The 22943-nt window shown below is 47.8% G+C and overlaps 1 protein-coding gene across 5 annotated transcripts in view; it reads left to right on the forward strand.

The window, feature by feature from the left end:
* The window catches only part of LAMB3 (laminin subunit beta 3), a 67533-nt gene that overhangs the window by 17089 nt on the left and 27501 nt on the right, over window positions 1-22943 (forward strand). For 2 of the 5 annotated variants that reach the window (XM_068541510.1, XM_068541511.1), the window contains 2 exons: window positions 11579-11643; window positions 12452-12606. In XM_068541510.1, the coding sequence (XP_068397611.1) occupies window positions 11616-11643; window positions 12452-12606 (183 nt within the window). In that variant the 5' untranslated portion in view covers window positions 11579-11615. Of the gene's footprint in view, window positions 1-3962; window positions 4152-6478; window positions 6662-7953; window positions 9639-11578; window positions 11644-12451; window positions 12607-22943 lie in introns of those variants that run through there. The other 3 variants (XM_068541508.1, XM_068541509.1, XM_068541507.1) reach the window with 3 other exon arrangements.

Below are 22943 nucleotides of genomic sequence, written 5' to 3' on the forward strand. Positions count from 1 at the left end.
TCGTATGCTTTGAACACTTTTTGGTAGATTTCTCCTTGCCCCAAGGATTCATACTAATAAATCAATATGTGTTTATTGAGCACTTAACTATGTGCAGACAGTGGGTGATGCACTCATTAGCAGATAAAAAGAGTGGCCAAGGGTTGCCCCTGTCCTCAAGGAGTTTGCAATCCAGGTTTGGGAGCAAATCACAAAATAACTAAATGTTGAATAGCTGTAAGTATGTGAATTTGAGGTAGAAGGGATCTACAAGACAGAACAGAACTGGTTGCTACTTGAATTGTATCGGTAAGGTCTGCTGATGGAGTTTGGGAAGAATTTACAGAAAATAACAGAGAAGCCATCACCTATCCAGGAATCTGATCTGAGTCTTGGATTTAGCATTTGGCCAAGTACACAAGGGTGGAAAGGGCGGTGTAGACAGTCAGAGCCAGATGAATCAAGCTTAAGTGTGGTCAAGGGAATGAAATGACAGGATCAGAGCACTTGTACGAAGCGGGGGCTGTGTGAATTAGGGCCAAAAAAGGCAGCTTTTTTTTTCAGCAGGACTCCAAGAGCCTGGCTGTGGACTCTGGACTTTAACCTGGAGATGATGGAGAGTGTATAGGTCAAAGTACTTGCCAAATCCAACTTTGCAAATGGAGTGCTAAGGCAAAATTTACAAGATGAAATGCAATAGGAAAAAGTGCAAAGACATGTGTGTCCTTCTGTGTGTGTGCATGTGTGTGTGCATTTGTGTGTACATGCATGTCAAGAACAGCACAAATTCAGGACGCCACCAACCTATTTTAATGGCATTTGACTTGAAAAAGATAGAGGTGTTAATGTATCTATAAACTCAGTATGAGTCCTTGATGTGATTTGGCTGGGAAAAGCCTCCTGCACATCAGGCTGCAGCAGTAGGAGCAGAGTCATACTCTTTTCTTCCCCCAAGTCCTCGAAGGGGACTACTTTGCTGAGGTGAGCCAATATCCATACAGGAGCTTCCTGAGCTCTTTCCTGTGAGAGAGTTTTATTCTCATGTGCTATTTCCACCCAGGTTTTTTTTGGGCTCAGGGCCAACTTCACTTTCTCAGATCACTGTGCATCTGCACTCAAAGTTTACTGAGCCACTTGAGATGACACCTTCAAAAGTTGTCCGGGCGAAAAAGTATCGATGTACAACCAGGTGACCAAGTATTTGTCTGGGACTGAAGAGTGTCCTGGGAAGTGGAACTTGCAGGACTAAAGCGAGAAGAGCCCCAGTGAACTAGGCTGGTTGGTCACCTTACAACATACCGGAATCTTCTCCTTGAAGATTTGCTCTCACCACCAGTGGTTTTTCTCTTAAAGACTGGAGTGGTGTATATGTCTCATAGATATTTACCCTCTGGGTACAACTTGCAGAGATCTCACTGTGTTTAAGGTTTTCCATGAGGCAATCTTGTGATGCTTTAGGCTTTGCAAATTTAAAATATTCACTATGGGCATTTTTCCTACCAGTATCCTTGAGCAGTCGTATCCTACACATTATCCTATCATGAAATTTTTTTTTAATGAAAAACAAATTCTCTCAATTTTGGGAGGCCAAATGTTGTAGTGGAAAGAGCATAGATTTTGGAAGCTTAAAGATCTGCTGTTGGATTCTGGTTTCACCATATACTAGTTGTGGTGGACAATGCTATGTGTTCACAAAGTCCTACTTCATTTTCCTCTTTTGGGCACGTAGGAAGGTCACTTAGGAGCCCTCTGAGTAGATCTGCCCAGTAGGTTGTAAGCAGCATGACTGTGAACCCTGGAGTAACTGGAGAGAGTTCCTCCGTGCCCCTATAACCTTGCTGCCGAGGCCACTAAGACCATGTGTCCTGGCTGGTGCAGATGCAGGATGGCGGAAGTCCCTGCGTGACTGTGTGGAACAGAGGACCTCTTCCCTCACTGTTGTTCTGCATAGTACTCTGTAGAAGCAACAAATAAGCATTTGTCGGTTGTGTTACGCTGCTGAGATTTTGCAGTTAGTTTTTTACTGCAGCATAGCCTAGCCTAACTTGACTAAAACGCTAGTTCTGTGTCTTCATCACTTCAGGCTGCTCTAACAAAATACCATGGTTGGGTGGCTTAAGCAACAAGACATTCATTTTCACAGCTCTGAAGACTAGAATTCCAAGATCAAGGTGCCAGTAGTTTGGGTTCCTGGTGAGAACTGGCTTCCTGGCTTGCAGATCACTGCCTTCTGGCTGCGTTCTCACATGGTGGAGACAGAGTCCTGGTGTCTCTTCCTCTTCTTATAAGGGCACTAATTCCATTATGAGGGTCCTACCTACATGACCTCATCTAAACCTGATTATCTCTCAAGGCCCCCACCTCCTAAGACCATCACATTGGGTATTAGGGCTTCAACATATGAATTTCTGGGGGTCCATATTCAGTCGATAACACTCGGAAACCTTGAACAAGCTATCAAATAATGCTGAGGCTGCAAAAAAGTTATAATAATAAGTCCTTTCAAAGAGCCACCTTAAAGGGCTGCTGTGATGCTTAAATGAGATATTGTAGATGTGGTGTTTAGAGTGATGCCTTACTTTCTTACACATTTACTGAGGAATTGTGTTAAGTGCTTTCTTGACATAAATCTAAGATCCCCAATAAGCAATACTTCTTAAGAAGGGGAAACCACACCTTACAAAATCTACAATGATGTAGAAAACTTGTAGAACTCTGGGGAAGTCTGTGGGTTTAGTGGACAGGTTCAGGGTAAAGGAGGGAGCAAAGAGAGGAAGGATTAATCACTTGTAAGTGGAGAAAAATCACTCTCCTCCTCCTGAAACTTTTTGCTTTATTTGTACTGATTATTCTGGTAAAATATCCTCATTGTGGAAGATGAGAGCACACAGAGGAATATAAAGAGATGGGAAATGTAACATTTTGGATATTCTCTCCCTGTCCTCTCTTTGAGTATTATTTTTTCTTTTTTTTTAAATTGAAGTATAATTGATTTACAATATTGTGTTAGTTTCTGGTGTACAGCAAAGTGTATATACATATATATACATACCTATATATATACGTATATATTTATATTCTTTTTTTGACTCTTTTCCATTATAGTTTATTACAAGATATTGAATATAGTTCCCTGTGCTATTAAGTAAATTCTTGTTGTTTTTCTATTTTATATATAGTAGTGGGCATCTGTTAATCCCATACTCCCAAATTATCCCTCCCCCTTCCTTCCCCTTTGGTAACCATAAGTTTGTTTTCTATGTCTGTGAGTCTGTTTCTGTTTTGTAAATAAATTCATTTGTACTATTTTTTAGATTCCACATATGAGTGATATCCTATAATATTTGTCTTTCTCTGTCTGACTTACTTCACTTAGTATGATAATCTCCGAGTCCATCCACGTTGCTGCAAATGGCAATATTTCATTCTTTTTTCTATGGCTGAGTAATATTCCATTGTATATACATATGACATCTTCTTTATCCATTCATCTGTTGATGGACACGAGTATTATTTTGTCTTTACAGTTAAGTAGGTTTTATGCACGTTTGTTTTCTTATTTTTTGCCCCCAGAAAACCATATCTCATAAACATTTGCCCAGGCTATTAAAACCTCTTTATCAGTATTTTAGATCAGAAGAGGGTCAATTTTGAATGACGTTTTAAAGGGAAGGAATTAGATTAGATAAGGTCTCATCACCCTTGTCTGATAGAATATAGACCAGAATTTAATCCGTGTAAGCAGAAGCCCCTGGGAAAGAAAGTGCCTTTTCTCTATAGCCCTCAGACTTGCTGGGCAATTGCCCCGAGGTAAGTAACAAACTGCTGTCCAGACCAGCTTTGACTCCTCTCTTTATCAGGGGTTGGACTCTTGGTTTTGTTAACTCTTGGAGGCCATAAAACAATACGTCTGTCATGCTTCAGCTTGCTCCTCTCCCCTCTATCCTCTGTAAACACCCCACACCCTGTCTTTCCCTGTCCAGGTAGGCCGGAAGCACCACGCTGCTCTCAAGGAGCTTAGCTTGTCTGGCCTGCCGAGTGCCCCCTCTTCCCTTCTGGTCCAGATCACTGCTCTTCAGGAATTTGCAGCCCTAAGGAACTGATTGGAATGTGGGACCTGGAGCCTCCCTGGGGGAGATGGAGGGAGGCAGCCCAGGTTGGCCCACTGCCTGGTAAGTGAGCTGGATGGAATGGTATTTGCTTTCTGTTAAGCACAGCTGCAAAGACTGCTGCTCATACCCCAACACCTGTGTGTGTCATGCACACGTGGTGACAGACGTTTCATAGAGCACGTTTCTATCCAGGTACTTTGCTGAGAGTTATATATGCATTGTCCCCTTTGATCTTTACATGGATCCGTGAGGTAGACTGTTATTACTCCCATTGGATGCATGTAGCTTTGGCTGTGCAAAGTCATGCGGCTGGTGAGTATAGAACCAAGACTTGCAACTTCATCTCCCTCACTCTAAAGTCTAGGCTTTTGACTGCTGTCCTAAACCACCCCACCCCGAGAGCAGAGCATCCTAAAGCTGGAGGGGGCTTCAGGGGAGCTTTAAAAGCATTTTCAATGTCCCTGCCCCTCTGCCATCCAGTTAAATCTCTGGCTGGGACCTGACCTAAGATACTGTAAGTTCTGCAAGTAATTCTGAGGGCAGCTTGGGTTGAGAACCAGTAAAATCCAACACCTTTATTTACATATGATGAAACTGAGGCTCAGAGGGGGGTTCTCCTAAGTTCATGCTTCTATTGAGAAAGAAAGCTGGAGCTAGGTCTGGGATTTCAGAGCTGTTCAAGTCCATAGAGACCCTATGTGGCCACAAACATTGCAGGGAGGTGCTGATTCCAAGCCGTTAGGTGGGGTTGATTCCAGACAAGAAGCCAGACTCACCCATGCTTCTTCTCCCTCAAACCACAGGAGGCTCATTTCTCCATACTCAGCCCTCAAATGCCAATTTGAACATTAGGAAATTGAGTTTGTCTCTCGAGTGGCCCTTTTAGGGATGCTATTTGGAAGTTTAAAGTCCCGTGAGGCAGCCCTCCGCTAGCAAGGGGAGCAGACCACCCACCCCCCGACCTCCGCCGCCAGGTCCCTCTCAGGCATTCCCAGACGCTCCTGACCTCACCTGTGGCCACAAGTTGCCCCCTTCAGGTGTGCGCCTCTCTCCTCTCAAGCCACATGGCCAGCTCCACATGGCAAATCTGTGGCCAAAGGTTACAGAGGTTGGACTTAGGTCCCAAGAAGCTAGTTCCCAGAGGCAATGGTAGAGAGGGGGTGTGGTCTGAGCCATCCTACCCCCCCAGGAAGGTCGGGAATTTGGGAGGGCAGGGAAAGTGGCAGAATGGTCAAGATATTCCTCCCTCTTTTCTGGGGAGCCACGAGCCAGCATTTGTTCCCCCCAGGAGGGCGGTGACATTTGGAGGTGCACCCTAGGACCTAGGAGATAGAACAGAAGAAATTGGGGCCCCTGACCCAGAAGTCTGACCTCTGGGGAGGGGATCCCCTTCCTTCAGTGAGGGGGAAGTTGTGTCATCCTGTCATCATGTTCAATCTTTTTTGTTTAATCTTGTCAGCTCTCCGTGGTGTTTGTCTGGTCACCTCCCCTGTCTTCCCACCCCTTGTAGGTTGCTCACATCCTCACTCAGAGCAGCTTCCTGTTGGTATGAAGGGGAAACCCTGCTGGTATGTATGTGCTGGAGTCTCTGAGAAGGGGCATCTGGAGGCCAGCACCATCTCCATCTGTGCCCACACAAAAGAGGTTGTCTACATGGAAAACAAACAGGAAGGCACCTAATGGTGTCTGTTCTGGATGTTTCTATAGCATCAGTGTCTCCCCAGGAGTCTCCAGTTGACATTCGTGCTCCAAAAACACCCTTTTTCAGTTATTGGGTCTTGATTAGGTTTGGGAAACGTAAAGTTCAGAGTCTGGTGGACTCTGGTCAAGGATTACCAAGGGTGGAGGCAGGGAGTTTAGGCCATCTTAGGCCCAAAGTAATGGTTAAGAACATAAGTGCCAAGCAAACTGGTCTGGGTTCAAATGACCACTTATTAGCTGGGACCAAGTTCTTGAAAATGTGCCTCATTTTCCTAATCTGCAAAGGAAGGATAATTGTCTACTGCACAGAGATGTAGTGAGTATTAAATGAGGTAATATGTATAGAGATCTTAGAACAGTGCCTGGCACACTGCGAGCTCTCCAGAGAATGTTAGCTGTGATTAGTTTAGGCTGACTGCCTGATTTCTCCCAGACCTCAGGCCCAGGCTGATGTGCACTGCTGTCAGTGGGATGGACATTCAGGATGGGAAGGGGAGGGTGGGGGGAGACGGACTCTATGCAATAGAGTCACCCCATGATGGCAGCCCAGGCTCCCGTTGTCTTTCTCCTGGTCCCCACCCGAGGCTGGGCTCCTGCCTGAGCTCATAAAGCCCCACCTTCTCTCTCTGGTTCTTGGAGAGATGCACGAAGAGTGACCGCTTGTCTGGGCAGCCGAGCGGTTGTGCTGAAGGAGAGACGCGCCAGCTTTAGTCACGTGACAAATCCCCAGGACCCTTCCTGGAACCCACCCAGTCCCACAGACGAGGACTCAGCCATGACTCACTGGATCCGGGTGGTGCCCAAGCCTTAGTCACCTGGTGCCCCTTCCTCCAAAACACCTGGGATTTGGCATCCACAGCCTGGACCAGGTTCTCTTATAATAACTTCTCAACCTCTTTCCTCCTTTCCACCCTCCTTCCCTCCTTTCTTTTCTCCCTATCCCTTGATCTCTCGTTGATCAGATTTTGGCTGATTTCCCTGGCAACATGGATGGTTTGAGCCTGAGAGATGGGTAATGGAGATGGTAGCTTCTTAGGCCACCCCCCCTCCCCCCATCAGAGATATTGTGAGGGACAACGGACAAGCAGGCAGAGAGGGAGACTGCCTGCACTGACATTGTGCCATTCCTGTAATCTGGGGGTAGGTGTCTCCAAAGAGACCTTCCCCACCCCGCCCTCTGCAGCTGACTGATGCAGGAATTTCCACTATTAGTCATCCATTCTGGTGAGCAAAAGCCCAGACCGTCCCCTTTGAGAATGCAACTATACCTACAGGGCATGAGGAACTCTTTAAATTATATCAATGATTTCCACAGTGCGTGAATCCATTCATTCCACAAGTATTGAGCACTTCCTATGAGCCGGACACTATTTCTAGGTACTTGGAAAACAGTAGTGAACAAAATGGACAAAAATCTCTGCCTTCTTGGATATTACATTCCAGTGCAGGGAGAGAAAATAAACATGATAAATAGATAGATTGTATAGTTGGTTAGAAATTGGTAAGTATTGCAAAGCAAAACAACTCATCCATAATGTAGGGTAGGTGGGGTTGGGAATGCTAGGGGTGGGGGACAGGGACGGGGCAGGGAAGTTTGTTGTCGTTTTAAATAGGGTGGTCAGAGTGGGCCTCCTTGAGAGGGTAGCATTTGAAAAAAGAGTTCAAAGAGGTAAGAGAAGGAGGGGATGGTGTTGGAGCAATGCTCCCACCTTGCCTTTAGCCCTGGCCAGGTCCTACCCTAGCTTCTGTCTCTAGATTAGGCTTCTTGTGTCTGAAAAAACTGGGTTCTGAAGTTCAAACCCTGTGCCTGCGGCCCTGCAGTCCTGGGGGGACTAGATTCCCACTGGGGAGTGCTTAGTGTCCCTGAGGAGTGGGCTGGCTGGGCCCTCCTTGGGGTCTGCAGAAACAACATCCTGGACTTGGCTGGGAACGTGGGGGTGGGGTGAGGAGCCCACACAGAGCAATTGCCTTTCCCCTCTGTGAAGCCAAACTGCTCTGGGACCTGCCCCAGCCTGTGAAGTCTGAGATAGCTATTTACCTGGGTTCCTGGCCTCATAATGGGAGAGGAGGAGGGGGATTTAAAGGGCCCAGCCTCCCATCGCACTCCCGCCCCACCAGTCTGAGGATACGGCATTGCAACGGCTGCTTCTTCTGCTGAGTTAACTATTCATGAGTTCTTTGTCACATCCTCTTCCTGGTGGTGGGCAGAGGATGGACAGCTCCATGAGGGGCAAGCTTCCTGGAAGCCTTGGGTTCAGGGAGTTGGAGAGTTGGAGAGAAAGAGAATAGGTGGGTGGGCTCAAAGCTCGCGGGTGTGAGCAGTAACCTTTCCCTGTCGGGGACTGGAGGGGGTGTGTCTCTGTGTTCTTATTGCAGAGGCAGGGCCCAGGACGGCCAACTACTGATCCCAGTTCATTAAGCCAGATTTCACTGGAATGTTTACAGGGGTCAAGACACTAACATTTATTGGAATGTCCGTTTGCATCCAAACAACTTATTGCCCATTTTCTAATTATAGTATTTTTCCTGCCCATCTAAACTTCTTGGGCTACATTAGAATCTGAGGGTTAGAAATGCCCAGGTTACTGTTTAATCCACAAAATCCTACATTTTCCCCTTAAGCATTCTCAAACCAGTTTCTTGGACTTAACCCTCCAATTGTAGAGAATATCCTGCTGGGGAGACACTGACAGGCTGGACTGGCTCCTTAAGAGTCTCCTTTAAATAGAAACTTTGAGGCAATAATGTCCAAACAAGGCCAGTGTAGGCTCTCTGGGGCCAAGATCTGAACTGGGTGACCTTCCAGATCTCTCTAAAAGCCCTCTGACCCTAAGCTGGGGGGAAGACTGTCCTCCAACAGAAGCTCTCAGCCCAAAGCCCTAAACCAGGAGCCTGCCCAGGGTCCTACAAAGAAAGCTGTGTTCTCAGGCCTGGCAGGAGGCCAGGGGAAGTTGGTCCAGTTATGCCTCAGCCTTCCTTTCCATCCCTTAGGGTCAGGTCTGTTTTCTGGCCCTCCAGGCAGGCATTCTTGCCCGGGGTGGGAGGGGCTAGGAGAGCAGCCCTTCCCGAGCTGAGAGCCATGACTCACAGGTAATTACCTGTCCTTGGGCTCCCTGCCAAGGCTGCGAGGGAGCCTGAGGGGAGACATTTAGAGTTCATTCCTGTTTATTCCTCTTAAGCTTTTCTTGGGTGAGTTGGGCTTTGACCCCTTCCTGATGAACCATAGCGTTTTAATCCCCCAAGAAACAGGGATTTTCCATTTTTTTGTTTTCCCTTGGGAGGGGTCTGGTGCTTTCCAGGGTCCTGGATGTTTGCATCTTCTCCCCTTCCAGCTCAGTGACTGGTCTGGGGCTGTAACAATTTATATAGAAGCCCTGACCCTTGTGTTCTCTGCTTGGTCTTCTGTCCAGGGTGGTCCAGGACACCAGAGGAGGCTGACCTCTATGGGCCTTGGGAAAGTACCAAGCGCAGTGCCTGTCACAAATGCCAGTGTCCTTCCCCCCACCACCCCCCTGCCAGGAATCCTGGTCTCCAAAGATCACTAACATTCCCCCCACAAGGCACCCACAGGCAGGCGGGCACTGCTGAGCTTGCTGTGAGGGCTCTGGGACCGACCCACCTGCCCAGTCTTGTCTGGGGGTGAGGGTGAGGGTGCAGTGACTACAGATGGGTGTGCCAGCTGCCAGATTCCTGAGTCCCGCCCTGCAGGGGGTGACGCCCAGCCAGGGCGGCTCCAGAGGTGAGGCCGTTGTTTAAAACCTGGGAGCCAGGAGAGGGGACTCCCACATTCAAGGCGCGCTCTCAGAGAGGCGATCTGGAGAAAGAACCGCGGCAGCACAGAGTGAGGTATGTTACCTGCCTTCACCTGCCTGGTGGGGGCTGGATGCGGGACAAGGGTTGTGCATCTGGGTGTCTGGGGCCTGGTTGCAGGGCCTGATTCATTCCTCTTCCTGGGAGCTCAGCTGAGCCAGCTAAGATCCAAAGGCTAGGTTTAATGTCTGCCACTGTTTGGATTTCTTTTTCACATCTGATAAGCATCTCAGTGACTTAGAAGAAAGCAGGTTCAGAGCTGGGGCTGAACACAAAGAGACGAAGAGAGGGTGGGCTGGCCCGGCTAGAGCTCTTCTAAGGGCTGCCCAGAATGCCTAGTTCCGGGTGTGGGTTTGGTTCCAGCCCCAGGATGGGAGAGCAGAGATAGCACTGGAGGAAGCCAGAGGACGGGTCTCCCTCTTAGGCCACAATTGGCTGTGTGACCTCAGGCCACCTGTCTCTTCCCTGGGCCCCTGACTCCTCTGGTGGGGGATTGGAAGGAAAGATTTTGAAGCGTTAGGATGTAGGATTTAAAGTTGTAGGAGTGTCCCTGGTCCCCCCCCTGCCCCTGCCTTGCCAACCCCCCATCCTTCCATCCCGGCCAAAGGAGTTTGTGGCCGTCATTGGAGCAGAGTGAGCAACTGATCCAAGGCAGAGGTGGGCACTGCATGAACAGGGTGGGGCATTTGCCTCTAGGACCCTTTGAGTATCCACCCCTAGCCTCCTTCAGAATCCTTGCTCTGTGGCCTCCCAACCCCTATGTCTCCTGTACAGCCCCAGCCCATCGCTGGAGACATTTTGGGTTGCTTCCAGTTCAGATGAAATCCTCACTCACTTTTTTTTTTTTTAATTTTCTTTTTTAAAGACTTTATTAGAGTATAGCTGCTTTATAATGTTGTGTTAGTTTCTACTGTAGAGCAAAGTGAATCAGCTATCCATATACATATATCTCCTCTTTTTTGGATTTCCTTCCCATTTAGGTCCTCACAGAGCACTGAGTAGAGTTCCCTATGCTATACAGTAGGTTCTCATTAGTTATCTATTTTATACATAGTCTCAATAGTGTATATATGTCAATACCAATCTCCCAGTTCATCCCACCGCACCCCTTTCCCCTTGGTATCCATACGTTTGTTCTCTACGTCTGTGTCTCTATTTCTGCTTTGTAAATAAATCGTCTATACCAGTTTTTTCAGATTGCACATATATGCGTTAATATACGATATTTGTTTTTTGCTTTCTGACTTACTTCACTCTGTATGACAGTCTCTAGGTCCATCCACATCTCTACAAATGACCCAGTTTTTTTCCCTTTTATGGCTGAGTAATATTCCATTGTAGATATGTGCCACATCTTTATCCATTCCTCTGCTTACTCAGTTTTAAAGACTGCTAGGCCTGCCTCTCTTTCCATCATATTCCACTACCTGCTCAGTCCAGAGATGTGGCCACCACAGCCTCACTCTCGGGGTGGCTCTGTGTGGTACTGAAGACCATGCCAATAGCAGGAGAGGGCTCAGCTCCAGGTCCTCAGCCTCTTTGACCCACTCATCCTTGTGCCTGTAGGTGGGCCAGGCCCTGAGAAAGGACACTCCTCTTTCCTGGGGAGGCATCAAGGCCCCAGACTTCTCCTGCAAAGGGTCCAGCCCTTTCCTGCTCCTCATGTTGTCCTTCTGACCATGTGGGGTAGGGCAGTGTCGATCCTCCTCCCCTCTATTTCAGAGGGGGAAGCTGGAGTCAGGGAATGGGTGGCGTTATCCCAGGGCACCCTGGGAGTCACATGCCAGCTGGGACAGGGGGCCAGGTCTCTGGCATTTTCAAAGTTTTTGGCTACAGATGCACCTGCTTCTCCGAAGTGTCCTAGGTCAAGACCCTAGGCAAAGCCTTCTGAGAAAACATGAGTCCAGAAACAGAAAAGGGCTGGTGCACCCTAGGAGTTTGCATAGTTTCACCCAGGCTGCTTTGTTCTGTCCCAGGTGAGGTCCTGGGTGGGGATCATCCCACTGGCTGAAGATGAGGCCGCTCCTTCTCCTGTATTTTGGTAAGTATCCCTTCCCATCCTTCCAGACCCTGTTATGTACCAGGGAGGGGACAGCCGTGGGTAGGAGGACAGTCTACCAAAGTGTGAGCATCACCAGTCACCCTGGGGTCTTTAAGTTTGGGACACATGTCTACCGGGATGTCCATGAGGTTTCTCTGTCCTGGGGGCCTTTGAAGAAGATGATCTTGAGAGGCTCCCAAATGTCTTCTTCCTACCTGAGGGTGGTTTGTGGCTCCCCCAGTGCCCTGCATGGTTTATTTCCCATCCTCTCACTCTCAAGCTGGTCCCAGAGCCATCATGGCTTGAGTTCTCGATGTTCAGTGAATTGCAGCTGGGTACTCCCAAAGTGTGGCAGGGTCACCTTTACAGATAAAGGAGCAGACAGAATGCAGGTATCTCCCAGTGTCCCACGAACAGCCAGCAGCCGGCGCTACTCTGGGCTGTTGACAGAGGCCACGCTGCAGGTGAGGAGAGCTGTGGGCCGTGTCCTGGTGGCTGAGCGTGTGTCTGCAGCTCTGTTCTAAAAAGCCACATATGGATGCTACATTTCAGGATCATCCGGGCTTTTTAGTTGCCGGTGTTTCTCCTCCTTTCTTTTTAGATTGGGGGCTACAGACTATAAAATCAGCTTTTTTAGCAAACAGCATCAGGATTGCGATTATTCCCACAACCAGCAGGTGGGAGCATGAAGAAGGTGGAGAAGAGGGTCTAGTCTTGCCGATCGACGTCGGCTTCCCTGGGCACGCTGGGCTGGCCGGCTAGACCCTCTTCTCTCTAGGCTGCACCCCTGTACCCCCTGTGATTTCAGTCCTGCCCAGCGTCCTGTGTGCCCAGCAAGCCTGCTCCCGTGGGGCCTGCTATCCACCCGTTGGGGACCTGCTCATTGGGAGGACCCGGTTTCTCCGAGCTTCATCTACCTGTGGCCTGGCCAAGCCGGAGACCTACTGCGCCCAGTATGGCGAGGTAGGCTCTTCCTCCATGGCCTCCGGGGGCTGGAAGAAGGCGAGCTGGGGTGGGGGTGGGGAAGCCTGCCATCTGTTCACTGAATACTTAGAGTGGACTTGCTATCAGCTTAGATCCATGCGCTGTGGGGAGTGCAAGAAAAGCGTATGACCGGATCTCTGCCTCTAAGGAATTTTCACCTTTGTTGGGTAAGAGAAAACGTACTCAGAACTAGCGAAATAGCTCCCTTCTCTCTTTTGCTTGATAAAGCTGGAGTTTTTCTCAGCCCTTGGGCCTGGGCAGGACAGTTTTCCAAGTCTCGGGAATAAGCAATCGGATAGATAGGGATCCTTTAGGTGTGTGGAGTGTAAGGCGCCATCTCTGGTGGACAGCGTCAAGGCTGGTGGAGCACAGATGCTGGGACGTGTGCAAGGCTTGTGTTCTTGCTGAAGGGGGAACCGAGCTGTGCCATGGCCACTCTCTTGCTGCCATCTCTTTGGCTAGTGTTGGGGAAAGGGTGTGGCTGGAGCTACCAAATGATTATAGGCTGGAGTTTATACTTCTATGTTTTGCAGTCGTCACGTATGACTTACCTCTCAGCCTCTGCATGTTTGGTCCACATGTTTTACCACTCTGGAAGAAGTGGGAGACATTTTTTTTTGCAGAATTTTTTTAATTAAAAAAAATTTTTTTTGAAGTATAGTTGACTTACAATGTTGTATTAGTTTCAGGTGTATAGCAAAGTGATTGAGTTACATTCTTTTTTAGATTCTTTTCCATTATAGGTTATTATAAGACATTGAACATAGTTCCTTGTGTTATACAGTAGGTCCTTGTTGGTTATCTATTTTATATATAGCAGTGTGTATCTGTTAATCCCAACCTCCTAATTTATCCCTCCTCCCGGGGAAATATTCAAATTGCTGTTAAAGGACAGATCAGTGAGACAAAAGAGGAAGTGACTTGAGGTTAGCAAGGAGGTTCAGTGGCTCAGCTGATAAGGAAACGAGCTGAGCAAATCCAGGCACTGGAACTCTTTGACCTACATCAATTATCATCACCTATTTAGGCAACTGATTTTTTTCAAAGAGCCTTTGTGATTTTTCTTCTACTTTGCCTCTGGACCTTTCTGGTAGGAACTTTGGTTTTCTTTTCTTTTCCCTTCAACAAGGTTGAGGTCTTTCCTTGCTCCTTGTGTTTACCAAGGTGGAAATCACTCAGTGTTTTCTTGTTTCCCAGCTGCCTGTCTCATTTGGCCATTTTCCTGCCCTCAAAACACAGGTTTGGACAAAGGGAAGAGTGAGGGAGTGGTTTTCCCTTGAGCCTCTGCATCTCTTGGGGTAAAAAGACTGAGAGAGAAAGGGAGTGAGAGAGATTAATGGCCATGAAGGAGGCTTGGGTTGTCTGTGGTTTCCTCTTTCTGGGTGGTCCTTGTCCTCAGGACCATGGAGATGGTATCTGATCCCATCTCTGGCCTCACTGCCTTTCCAGTCCCCAGTGTTCTTTTGGCCACTTTCTAATCATAGGTGGTACCGTATAGTGGCTTTGGAGGTGCTGAGAAGAGATGACTGTGGTTTCTGCATCTCACCCACTTGGATGTGGGAAAGCCCATTTGACAGTGTTGGGTAAGATGGCCAGCATCAGGCGAGTCCTCCCTGTGAGCCCAGATTACTCCACAAGCATCAGGGGACCTGGCAGTATTGAGCTTTCCAGGCAACAGAATGGTTTTAGTTGCTGCCTTCCCACACATCCTCCAATCTTGTGCCACTGAGCCATGTCTAAAATTTTCAGGGAGTCCTCTGCTGATTCCCTTCCTTGGGCTGATCCGTATTCTGGGATGGGAAGCAAGGAGAGATCGTAGGCCCCTGTGTTGGGATGTTCCTCGGCCACAGCCCTGTCTGGACAGCCTCTTTCCCTCTAGGCTGGGCTTTTGGCTTCATCCTGACCTGCCCTCTGCCTCTCTCAAATGCCCCAGGGAGCCAATTGCTTCCCTTGCTCTTAAGCAGCCCCTTGAGAGAAAAACTGGGTGCTTGCAAAAGAGAAGTCTAGACTTTTGCAAGCATGGGGATGGATAAATCTCAGTTATTTTGGTGCTGTGAAAGTTGAGAAGCATTGGTTCTTTTTTTCCTTTTTCTATAAGGGGGAATAAATCCATGTAACCTCTTGCAAGAGTGGAGGATAGGGCATCTTGAGTGCAGTGTGTAGCCCCAGGTCTGCCACTAACTTGTGGTGCGATCGTGGGCAAAATATTACCCCTCTCTAAGTCTTGCTTTCCTCTTTCATGAATGAGTGTTAGAGAAATGGTCTTTAGGGTCGCTCTTTGCTCCAATTTTCTTTGGGAATGAGCTGCCTGCTGCGAACCAACTTCTCTCCCCCACCTGTCTCCTCTCTGCCTTTTCTGATTTCTCTTTCCTTCTCCCTTCCCTACCTAACCACCTAGAGGCCACTGGTAGCCAGCAGTGAAGATACACGCTAAAGGCACAGATACTCCTCTATACAGGTGTACCCTGAACCCTCACTTGGTGCAGGGGCAGCTGTGTGATGAAAATTAGGAATCCAGATTTAACTCTGATGAGTTCCAATTTCAGTTTTTAAGTTTATTTTATTATTAAATGATATTATAGTAACTATAACTTATTAAGCACATATTATATGTATCAGGCACTATACTAAGAGTTTTATATAAATTATCTCAATTAATTTTCACAATACTCCATGAGGTGGCTCTTATTATCCCCGTGAGCTATTGGGAAAGTTTGGGTGTGTGCTGGGACTCCCAAACTTCTGATGGAAACACATAGGTATTGAGTTTTCTGAGTAGTTAGAGATGGAGGTGCAGTGGCCAGCCCCAGCTGGAAGGGAAGGTGGCATGGTGCAGAGGTGCATTCCTAGGGCCTGCCCCTTCAATCCCCCTGCATCCCTCCCTACCAGCTCCCACCTCCATATACATACCTTCCTTAAGTCATAGCCTCTGGTTACTGCCTCTGTTCTATTTTCATGCAGAGGTGACATGGTGAGCCCTGAGCCCAGTAAAAATCACCCAGCACCTGCTGCCTGCCTGTCTACTGGTATGGCATGAATGTAAGTGCATTAGGGATTTATGACTCTTGGACATTTTAGCATTGCTCGCTGCCCCCTGCCAACCCTGAAGAAACTCAGGAGCAGTGGGGACTCCTTCCTGTTCAAAAATTGTCTCTCCCAGCTCCTGATCTCAGAGTGCGGCTCCTTTCTTGTGGGTCAATCTTAGCCTGTTAGCATGTCACCTCTTCTGCCTAATTTTGTCTCACTGGCTCAATCCTATTGTCCTTGAGGCCCGGCTTCTATGGGTTTTGGGTCCATATTGCAGCCTTTACAATGGACATACGACTCAGCCAGCTTTGCCTTGTGCGCCCACCCCAACCCAGTTTTGCCCTTCTGGGCCTACCTGCCTTGACTACTCGTTAACTGTCCAGGCTTGAACCCAGGCTGGTCTTTATCAAAATGGCCCGAGGCTGCAGTCCCACCGTGTCCCCTGGCTCTCTCTCTTCCAGCTCCTAGGTAACCTCGGAGTAAACTCACTGCACCATTTTCCCCTAAAACCCAAGGCATGGATGAAAATGTCTGTGATGTCTCCCTGCCCTCATTCTCGTCTGTGCTTCCTCTGAGCCTTAGTTCTTCATTTGAAAAATAGGAGTAATGACAGCACCCACTTCCAACAGTTGTTGTGAGGACTGTATAAAGGAAGGAGCCAAGTGACCACTGGGCTGGTGTCTGGAAGATGCTAAATGTCCCATCCCCTTCTCCCCACCTCCCGGGGACCTGTGTCTGCACGCAGGGGCCTCTGCATCTGTGAATCATGCTCCTGAGTGTTTCTTCCTGGACCAGGACACACACTCGCATACTTATTGAAATCAAACTGCCCTTGGGCCAGCCCACTTTCTGCTTCCAAGGCGACCGCTGCCCATCTGATTTGCAGTGAGCTGCTGGGAAATCTGGAAGTGGTCGTGGTTAATGAAGTCACCCGACTGGGGGTGAAGACTCTCTAGGTCTGGTCCTGGCTCTGACACTTAGAATAGGAACGTGACATCAAGAAGGTCATGGTTTCTGTCTAGACCACCATTTCCCCATTCATGAAATGAAGGAGTTGGGTTAGTCAGCCTTTGTTTGTTCAGCTCTAACATCTCTGCCAACTTCTGGCTGGGCTGTATGTGACCCTGAGGGTTGGCCATCGTCTCTGTCAGGTGGGTGCTGGAAGGGGCTGAGCCATGACCTTCAGTCATCTCTGGGCTGGTGCACGCTCCTTGGGAACCAGTGGGTTTCACCTGGAAGTTTTCCAGCCCTGATTTCTGCTCCTGACAATGTCTTCTCCAATGTTGTGTCTGTTCCCTTAAATGCTTTATTTATCCCTCAGTCCCTCCCTTTCTGGGGGAAAAACTTAATTACCCAGCTGCCTTAATAACAGTCTTACACAGTGCATTCCTCAGGTTAATTAGCTGTGTAAACCGAACAGCTGTCATTTTTATCTCTTGGAAACAAGCTAAGGAGCAGTAGCCAGTTGACGTCCCCTCCTCCACACACACACACACACACACTCACACACACACACACACACACATGCACAGAAACACACTCACACCCACAGGCACACACCCCGACAACCACTGCCTTTCTGTGTTTGAAAGTCATCTGTTTTCTTGATGTTTCGCATGGCTAATGTGTAGGCAGAGGATGTGAGGATGTGAGGATGCGTTCATATCCATCCTGAGGTCCTTGTCCTCTGCTCACAGAGGACTTTGAGCCTGTCTCTGACCAAAATATCTGCTCTCCTATTTCCCAGAAGTTCTTAGCATGTATGAAACTTTCAAAGCTCCTACCATTGGGGATTTATTCTTTTGGATGAAGCATCGTTGAGCTCTTTGTTTAAAATGCAGACACCCTTGGGAAAGCCATCTTGTTAATCTATCATCATTTATATTTCAGGAAGGGTTTGCTTATCAGAAAATTAGCTGTGGCTTTTGCAAAGGGCTCTAAGAGAATAAGACCCAGAATGAGTAAGTTTTGAGGGGATAGAAGAAAATGAAAAGGGACACTTAGAGAAAGAGTTGCTATCAGAGGGGAGCAAAACTTGGGGTGTGGAATGTGAGATTTTTGGGTCCTGGTTGTTATGGGTTGGGGACTGTGGATTGTGGGGTTAAAAGGAGGGAAGAGAGTGGAAAAGTGAGATGGAAACCTGGACACAAATCTGGGTGGCCTCACGACTTTGCTGGCCTGGCTTCTCACCACCTTGCTCCTTGGGTCAGGTCCCTAGAAGCTCTCTGGGCAGTGTCTTGCAGACCTACCTTTCTTCTTTGCTCTCAGGGGATGTAGGAATCATTGTCACTGGTAGAGCTTTCAGAGGTCCAGGAATGCAAACCAACTCTCTGCAATCAGGTCTAGGGGGATAATTCTGTTTCTGTAGAAGTCTGGGCTGAGGTTGAGGCTGTCCTTACTAGGGGAGAAGAGAGGGAACATCCTGAAAACCAACTCTAGTCCCTGCAATTTCCCATGGTTGCCACGTGACCGCTGTGTCCCTTGAAGCAGGGTACGATGAGAAGGTTTGGAGGCAGAGAGCCTGGGAGAGGAATCCCTCCTTCTTCTCTTCCTAGCCCTGTGGATTTGGACACATTTCTTAGCTTCTCTAAGACTTGCTTTCCTAATCTGTCAAATGAGGATACCCACCATTTAATGTAATATACCTACCTCAGAGATTTTGGAAGCATAAAATGAGATAAGGTATGTATAGTGCTCAGGACAGAGCCTGGTGCAGTGTAATTTTGGGGTGTGTGGTATTCATCATCTCTGTCATCAGCTTTAGAATTGAGCTATCTAAATTTAGTTTAGATGGAGATAAGGGCTCTGCTGAGTTAAGGCTTTGGTCAAGATGTTACTTCATGACAGTGCCTCCTAGCACTGGGGACCTCCTCCCACCTGGCACCACAACAGGTCTCGATTTTTAAAATTTGCTGGCAGTATCCATTGACATAGAAATGGGAAGGCTTGTGGATCATAGTGCGGTCTAATGGAGGCCTTGCTGACCAAGGTCTGAGGGTCCCCTCTTCCCCTGCCCACTTTGCTGGGAAGCGTGTTTCTTTAGTACAGTGTTTGGCCAATGTCTTATTTTTCTCTTGCTTCTTTTGCATTGTTGTTTGGAGTGTCTTTAACCTCTGAGCAGATAAGCTGGAGTGGGGGAGAATTGTAATAGCATGTTAAAACAAGAAGGAACTTTATTATCTCATCCCACCCCTGCATTTTACCAATGAGGAAGGTGAAGTGGAGGGAATGTCTTTCTTGTAGGCAGCTGCATTTTTTTTTTTTTTTTTTGGTGCTGCCTTTCTTTTGGCCCTGGCTGGCAGCCATGACCCTGACTACAGCTCCTTAGATAGACACAGGCAGTCTCTGACTTGCTTGTGGGAGGGAGTTGGACCACATATAACCAGAGCGTGTTTTCCTATTTCCCCCCAGAATTAGCTCCATGTTCTGCAAAGGCACAGAGCTTTCATTTGCATTGCTTTCCTTTTTCCACCCTCTCCACTGTGATTCAGGCTCCCACTGGCTCTTGCTCTCTCCTTTGCCTCCCCCATAGCTCTCTGGGAGGGTTTGTCTTCCGGCCAGACTGCTGAGCTTCTAGAAAGCTCCAGGATAAGGGAAAAGGCCCAGTCTTTCCAGACTGAGGGGAGCAGGAGCCAAACTGGCTGGAAGCCTGACAGGCTGAATGGATAATAATGCTGTGTCTCTGAAGTAGCACAGCCAGGGGGATGCTGGCCAAATGACCCCAGAGAGAGAGGCAGCTGCAGCTGGGAGAGACAGAGGAATGTAACACATATGAAAGGAGGAGCCTCATGTTGAGAAACACACACACACACACACACACACACACACACACACACTCTTATACACATACTACCTATAGACATACAAGAATAAAATAGGAAGGGAAACTGAGGCCCAGAGAAGAGAGGGAAGAAATTGGCAACTTGCCTTCATGTGGGCTTCTGCCATAAGCCGCACTATTTCAGGCCTCCATCCCTCTAGCTGATTGACAAGCAGAGCTACTTAAAATACCTGTCCCAAGCCTTATGGCTTAGCCTGTCTCTGAGGATTGAGATAATCCCTCCTTTAGCTATGTTACTGTGATAAGCGGCACGTAGATGTTAAGCTCATGAGGCCATCTGATCCCTCCATCATTGTCTGTGCACGTGGAAGGCAGGTGGAGAAGGCGTGGGGTATCCCAGACTGACTGTGAAGACAGGGTGGAGGCAGGGTAACAAGCCCATGCTGAGTACCCTGTGCCTTTTTAGTTTGTTTTGCTTTACAATAATGCCTGAATATAAAAATTAATATATATCCAAGGCATCAAAGTTTAAATTTTTTATTAAAAAAGAACAAAGAAAAAAAGTTACCCGTAATGCCATTTCCCAGAGATATTAGGTTAAACTGTATGCAGTTGCCATTTTTGTTGGTCAAGATGGCTGAATATCAACCATTTCATTTGGTTCAACCTAATATATTGGTGTATTTCCTTCCACATATTTTCTATTCCTTCAAGAATATATATTTGTGATCATGACATGCATACAAGCTTATGCCCAACTTTTTTTCAGAGAACATGATAATTTTTTTCATAAAACATTATAATGTAAGCATTTCCCCCATGCAATGAAAATCTTTCTCTCAACAATCTTTTTAATGGTACATAATATTGCATCATTTGGGAATATCAACGGCATTTCCCCAGTCCCAGGTTGAGTTGTTCCAGCTCCTGTGTCCCATGGCCCAGGGGGAAAAAAAGAGCCTTGTTTCTGGCATTCTCCTGGCCAGGGAACAGGCTGGGATCAGTTCCCAACAGAGCAGGGGGGTCTCTGGTGACAGGTCGCTAGAAGGCAGCTGGCCCTTGTCTCTCTGCAGGACATGTGCTGAGTGCAGATGGAGGTTGGGGAGTGGAAAAGTTTGCCTCTGAGAGGCTGGCCAGAATGGGGAGAAGGGCATGCTTGCTGCCAGGGACCAAAATAGGATTCTGGAGGAGACTCAGATTCCAGCAAGAGGCGTCTTTTGCCCAGACAGGATTATTTTAAGTGCTCAGGTATTTATTTTAGCCACTGACACATCTGCAGTCTCCGAGTTAACTGAACTAGGTTAGCCTGACAAGCCAGCTTGCTTCCCAAAGTGCTTTCTCTGTCTGAGGCTAGGCCATGGTCAGCCTCAGGGTCAGACCAAGCTCTTTGGGTGAGACAGAGATTGTCACCCTTTACCGTGTTTCCCACAATGTCTGTGCACCCAGGTGGTTTCCTAGTGGAAATGAGAGGATGACAGAGAAGGAGGGAGGGAGAGAGAAAGAGAAGAGTAAGGAAGGGGTGGGGATGGGAAGGGAGGAGGAGAAGAAGAGAAAGAGGTAGGGAGGCATCCTGTCTTGTGCTGGTGCTGGCACTGGCTATCAATCAACAGGAAAGTCACATAGCCTCTTGGAGCCTCAGCTTTCTCACATGTGAAATGGGAATAATATTACCACGTAGGGTGGTTGTGAGGCTTAAATAGGTTATTGCACAGAAACTCCTGATACAGTACCTGGCACATGGTAAGTGCTCCAATCACTTAATACCGATGTTTGTCACCTCCTCACTCCCTCATCCCTCCTTTTAAACTCCCAGGAAGGGAGAGTCTAGTGATAATGTAAATGAAAATGCTAGCATTTACTGAGCATTTACTATTCATTCAAAAAGTATTTATAGAGGGCCTACTAAGTGCTGGGCACTTTGCTAAGCACTGGGATACAGCATAAAGGAAAGTAAGTTCTGCCCTCATGGAGTCTACTTTCTCACAGGGGGAGGCAGACAGTAAACAAACACTGTGAGCAAATAAATTGACAGTAAATGAACAATATGTCAAGTGGAGATAGTACTATGAAGAAAAGTGTAACAGGGCAAGGGATGGACAGTGGGTGCTGTTTTATATAAAGCATATGTGCCAGCCATTATAAGAGCATTGAACATCCCCCCAATATTGTTTTTTTATATTTCATAATCATTTTTAATTCTTTTTCGTATTCTTTTCCATTATAGTATATTATATTTTATTTTTACAAGAGATTGACTATAGTTCCCTGTGCTGTACAGCAGGACCTTGTTGTTTATCTATTTTATATAGAGTAGTTTGTATCTGCTAATCCCAAACTCCTAATTTATCCCTTCCCCTCCTTCCCCTCCGGTAACCATAAGTTTGTTTTCTATGTCTGAGTCTGTTTCTGTTTCGTAAGTAAGTTCATTTGTATCATACCAAAAATTATTGTTTAATAAAGCACTTTGGGACATGATGAGGACACCTCCAAGTACCAGGAAGGGTGACAATCCTCTTGTTTTGCAGATTGGAGGTGGGAGCTGCAAAGTGGGGTAGGAAGCAGAGGCTCACAGAGCCAGGACTCCTGACTCCCCTCTTGCCTCCTCCACTGTTCCAGGCTTTGTCAACGGTGCAGGGGGAAGAGCGGTGTTGGGTGAGGAGTTTCTATAACTCAAGGCACAGACTCAGCGTGTTAACTTAATCCCTCTGGGACTGAGCTGTCAACTTCACCAGTTCAGCAGACATCACTCGTTCTGAACATCGGCTTCCTTAGCTTAGTGGCTTCCCTGGACAGGGCAGAGGTTCAGGGGCTAGAAGGCCTCAGAGAAGGCTGCCTGAGCTTTCCCCTGGCTCTGGTGGGTGGATGCTTAGGGGAAAGCAGAGGCAGGAGGTGTGGGGAGGTACACTGGTCCCTACCCAAAGGAACTCACAGGTCAGGGAGGTTCTCGTCCAAGCCTTGCTTTTACATGTGGGTCAGTTGGGAGCCCTCTGAACAGTGTTCTTTCTCCTGGGCACAAGGTTTGGGACCATGGTTACTCAGAGAAAATAGGTTTCATGTGTGTTGCATGAGGGACCTGGGGTAAGGTCATGGTGTCTCTGTGAGGTGTGCGCGTGTGCGCAGGTGCACACATATTTGCGCACATATGTACAAACTGAAAGAACAAGGGCCATGTTCTCTGGCTGTGTTCTTTTTCTTGGTCATCTCTGCCCTGCTCTGAAGCCCATGGGGTTCAGTTCTGTCTCTTGTCTCCCTCCAGAGCATGGGCAGGCCAGGGAAGGTGAGATTTTGGGGGACTTCCCCAGTGAGGCTGTTTCCTTCTTGGCTGCCCACTTTGACCCAGATCTTCAAGGGGAAGAGACTCTGCCTTCAGCCCCAGGACTGCAGACTTCCTCTGCCCTATGTCTTCTTGGCCTTGGGACACCTACCTACAGAGATCCATCTGTTTGGAGACCCTAGGCTTCTCTCCTGTGGGTAGGGGATGCCAAACCTGGGAAAGATCCTCAAGTCC

This window comes from Eschrichtius robustus, chromosome 3, assembly GCF_028021215.1.
Source record: "Eschrichtius robustus isolate mEscRob2 chromosome 3, mEscRob2.pri, whole genome shotgun sequence".
In the NCBI taxonomy this organism is placed as follows: domain Eukaryota; kingdom Metazoa; phylum Chordata; class Mammalia; order Artiodactyla; family Eschrichtiidae; genus Eschrichtius; species Eschrichtius robustus.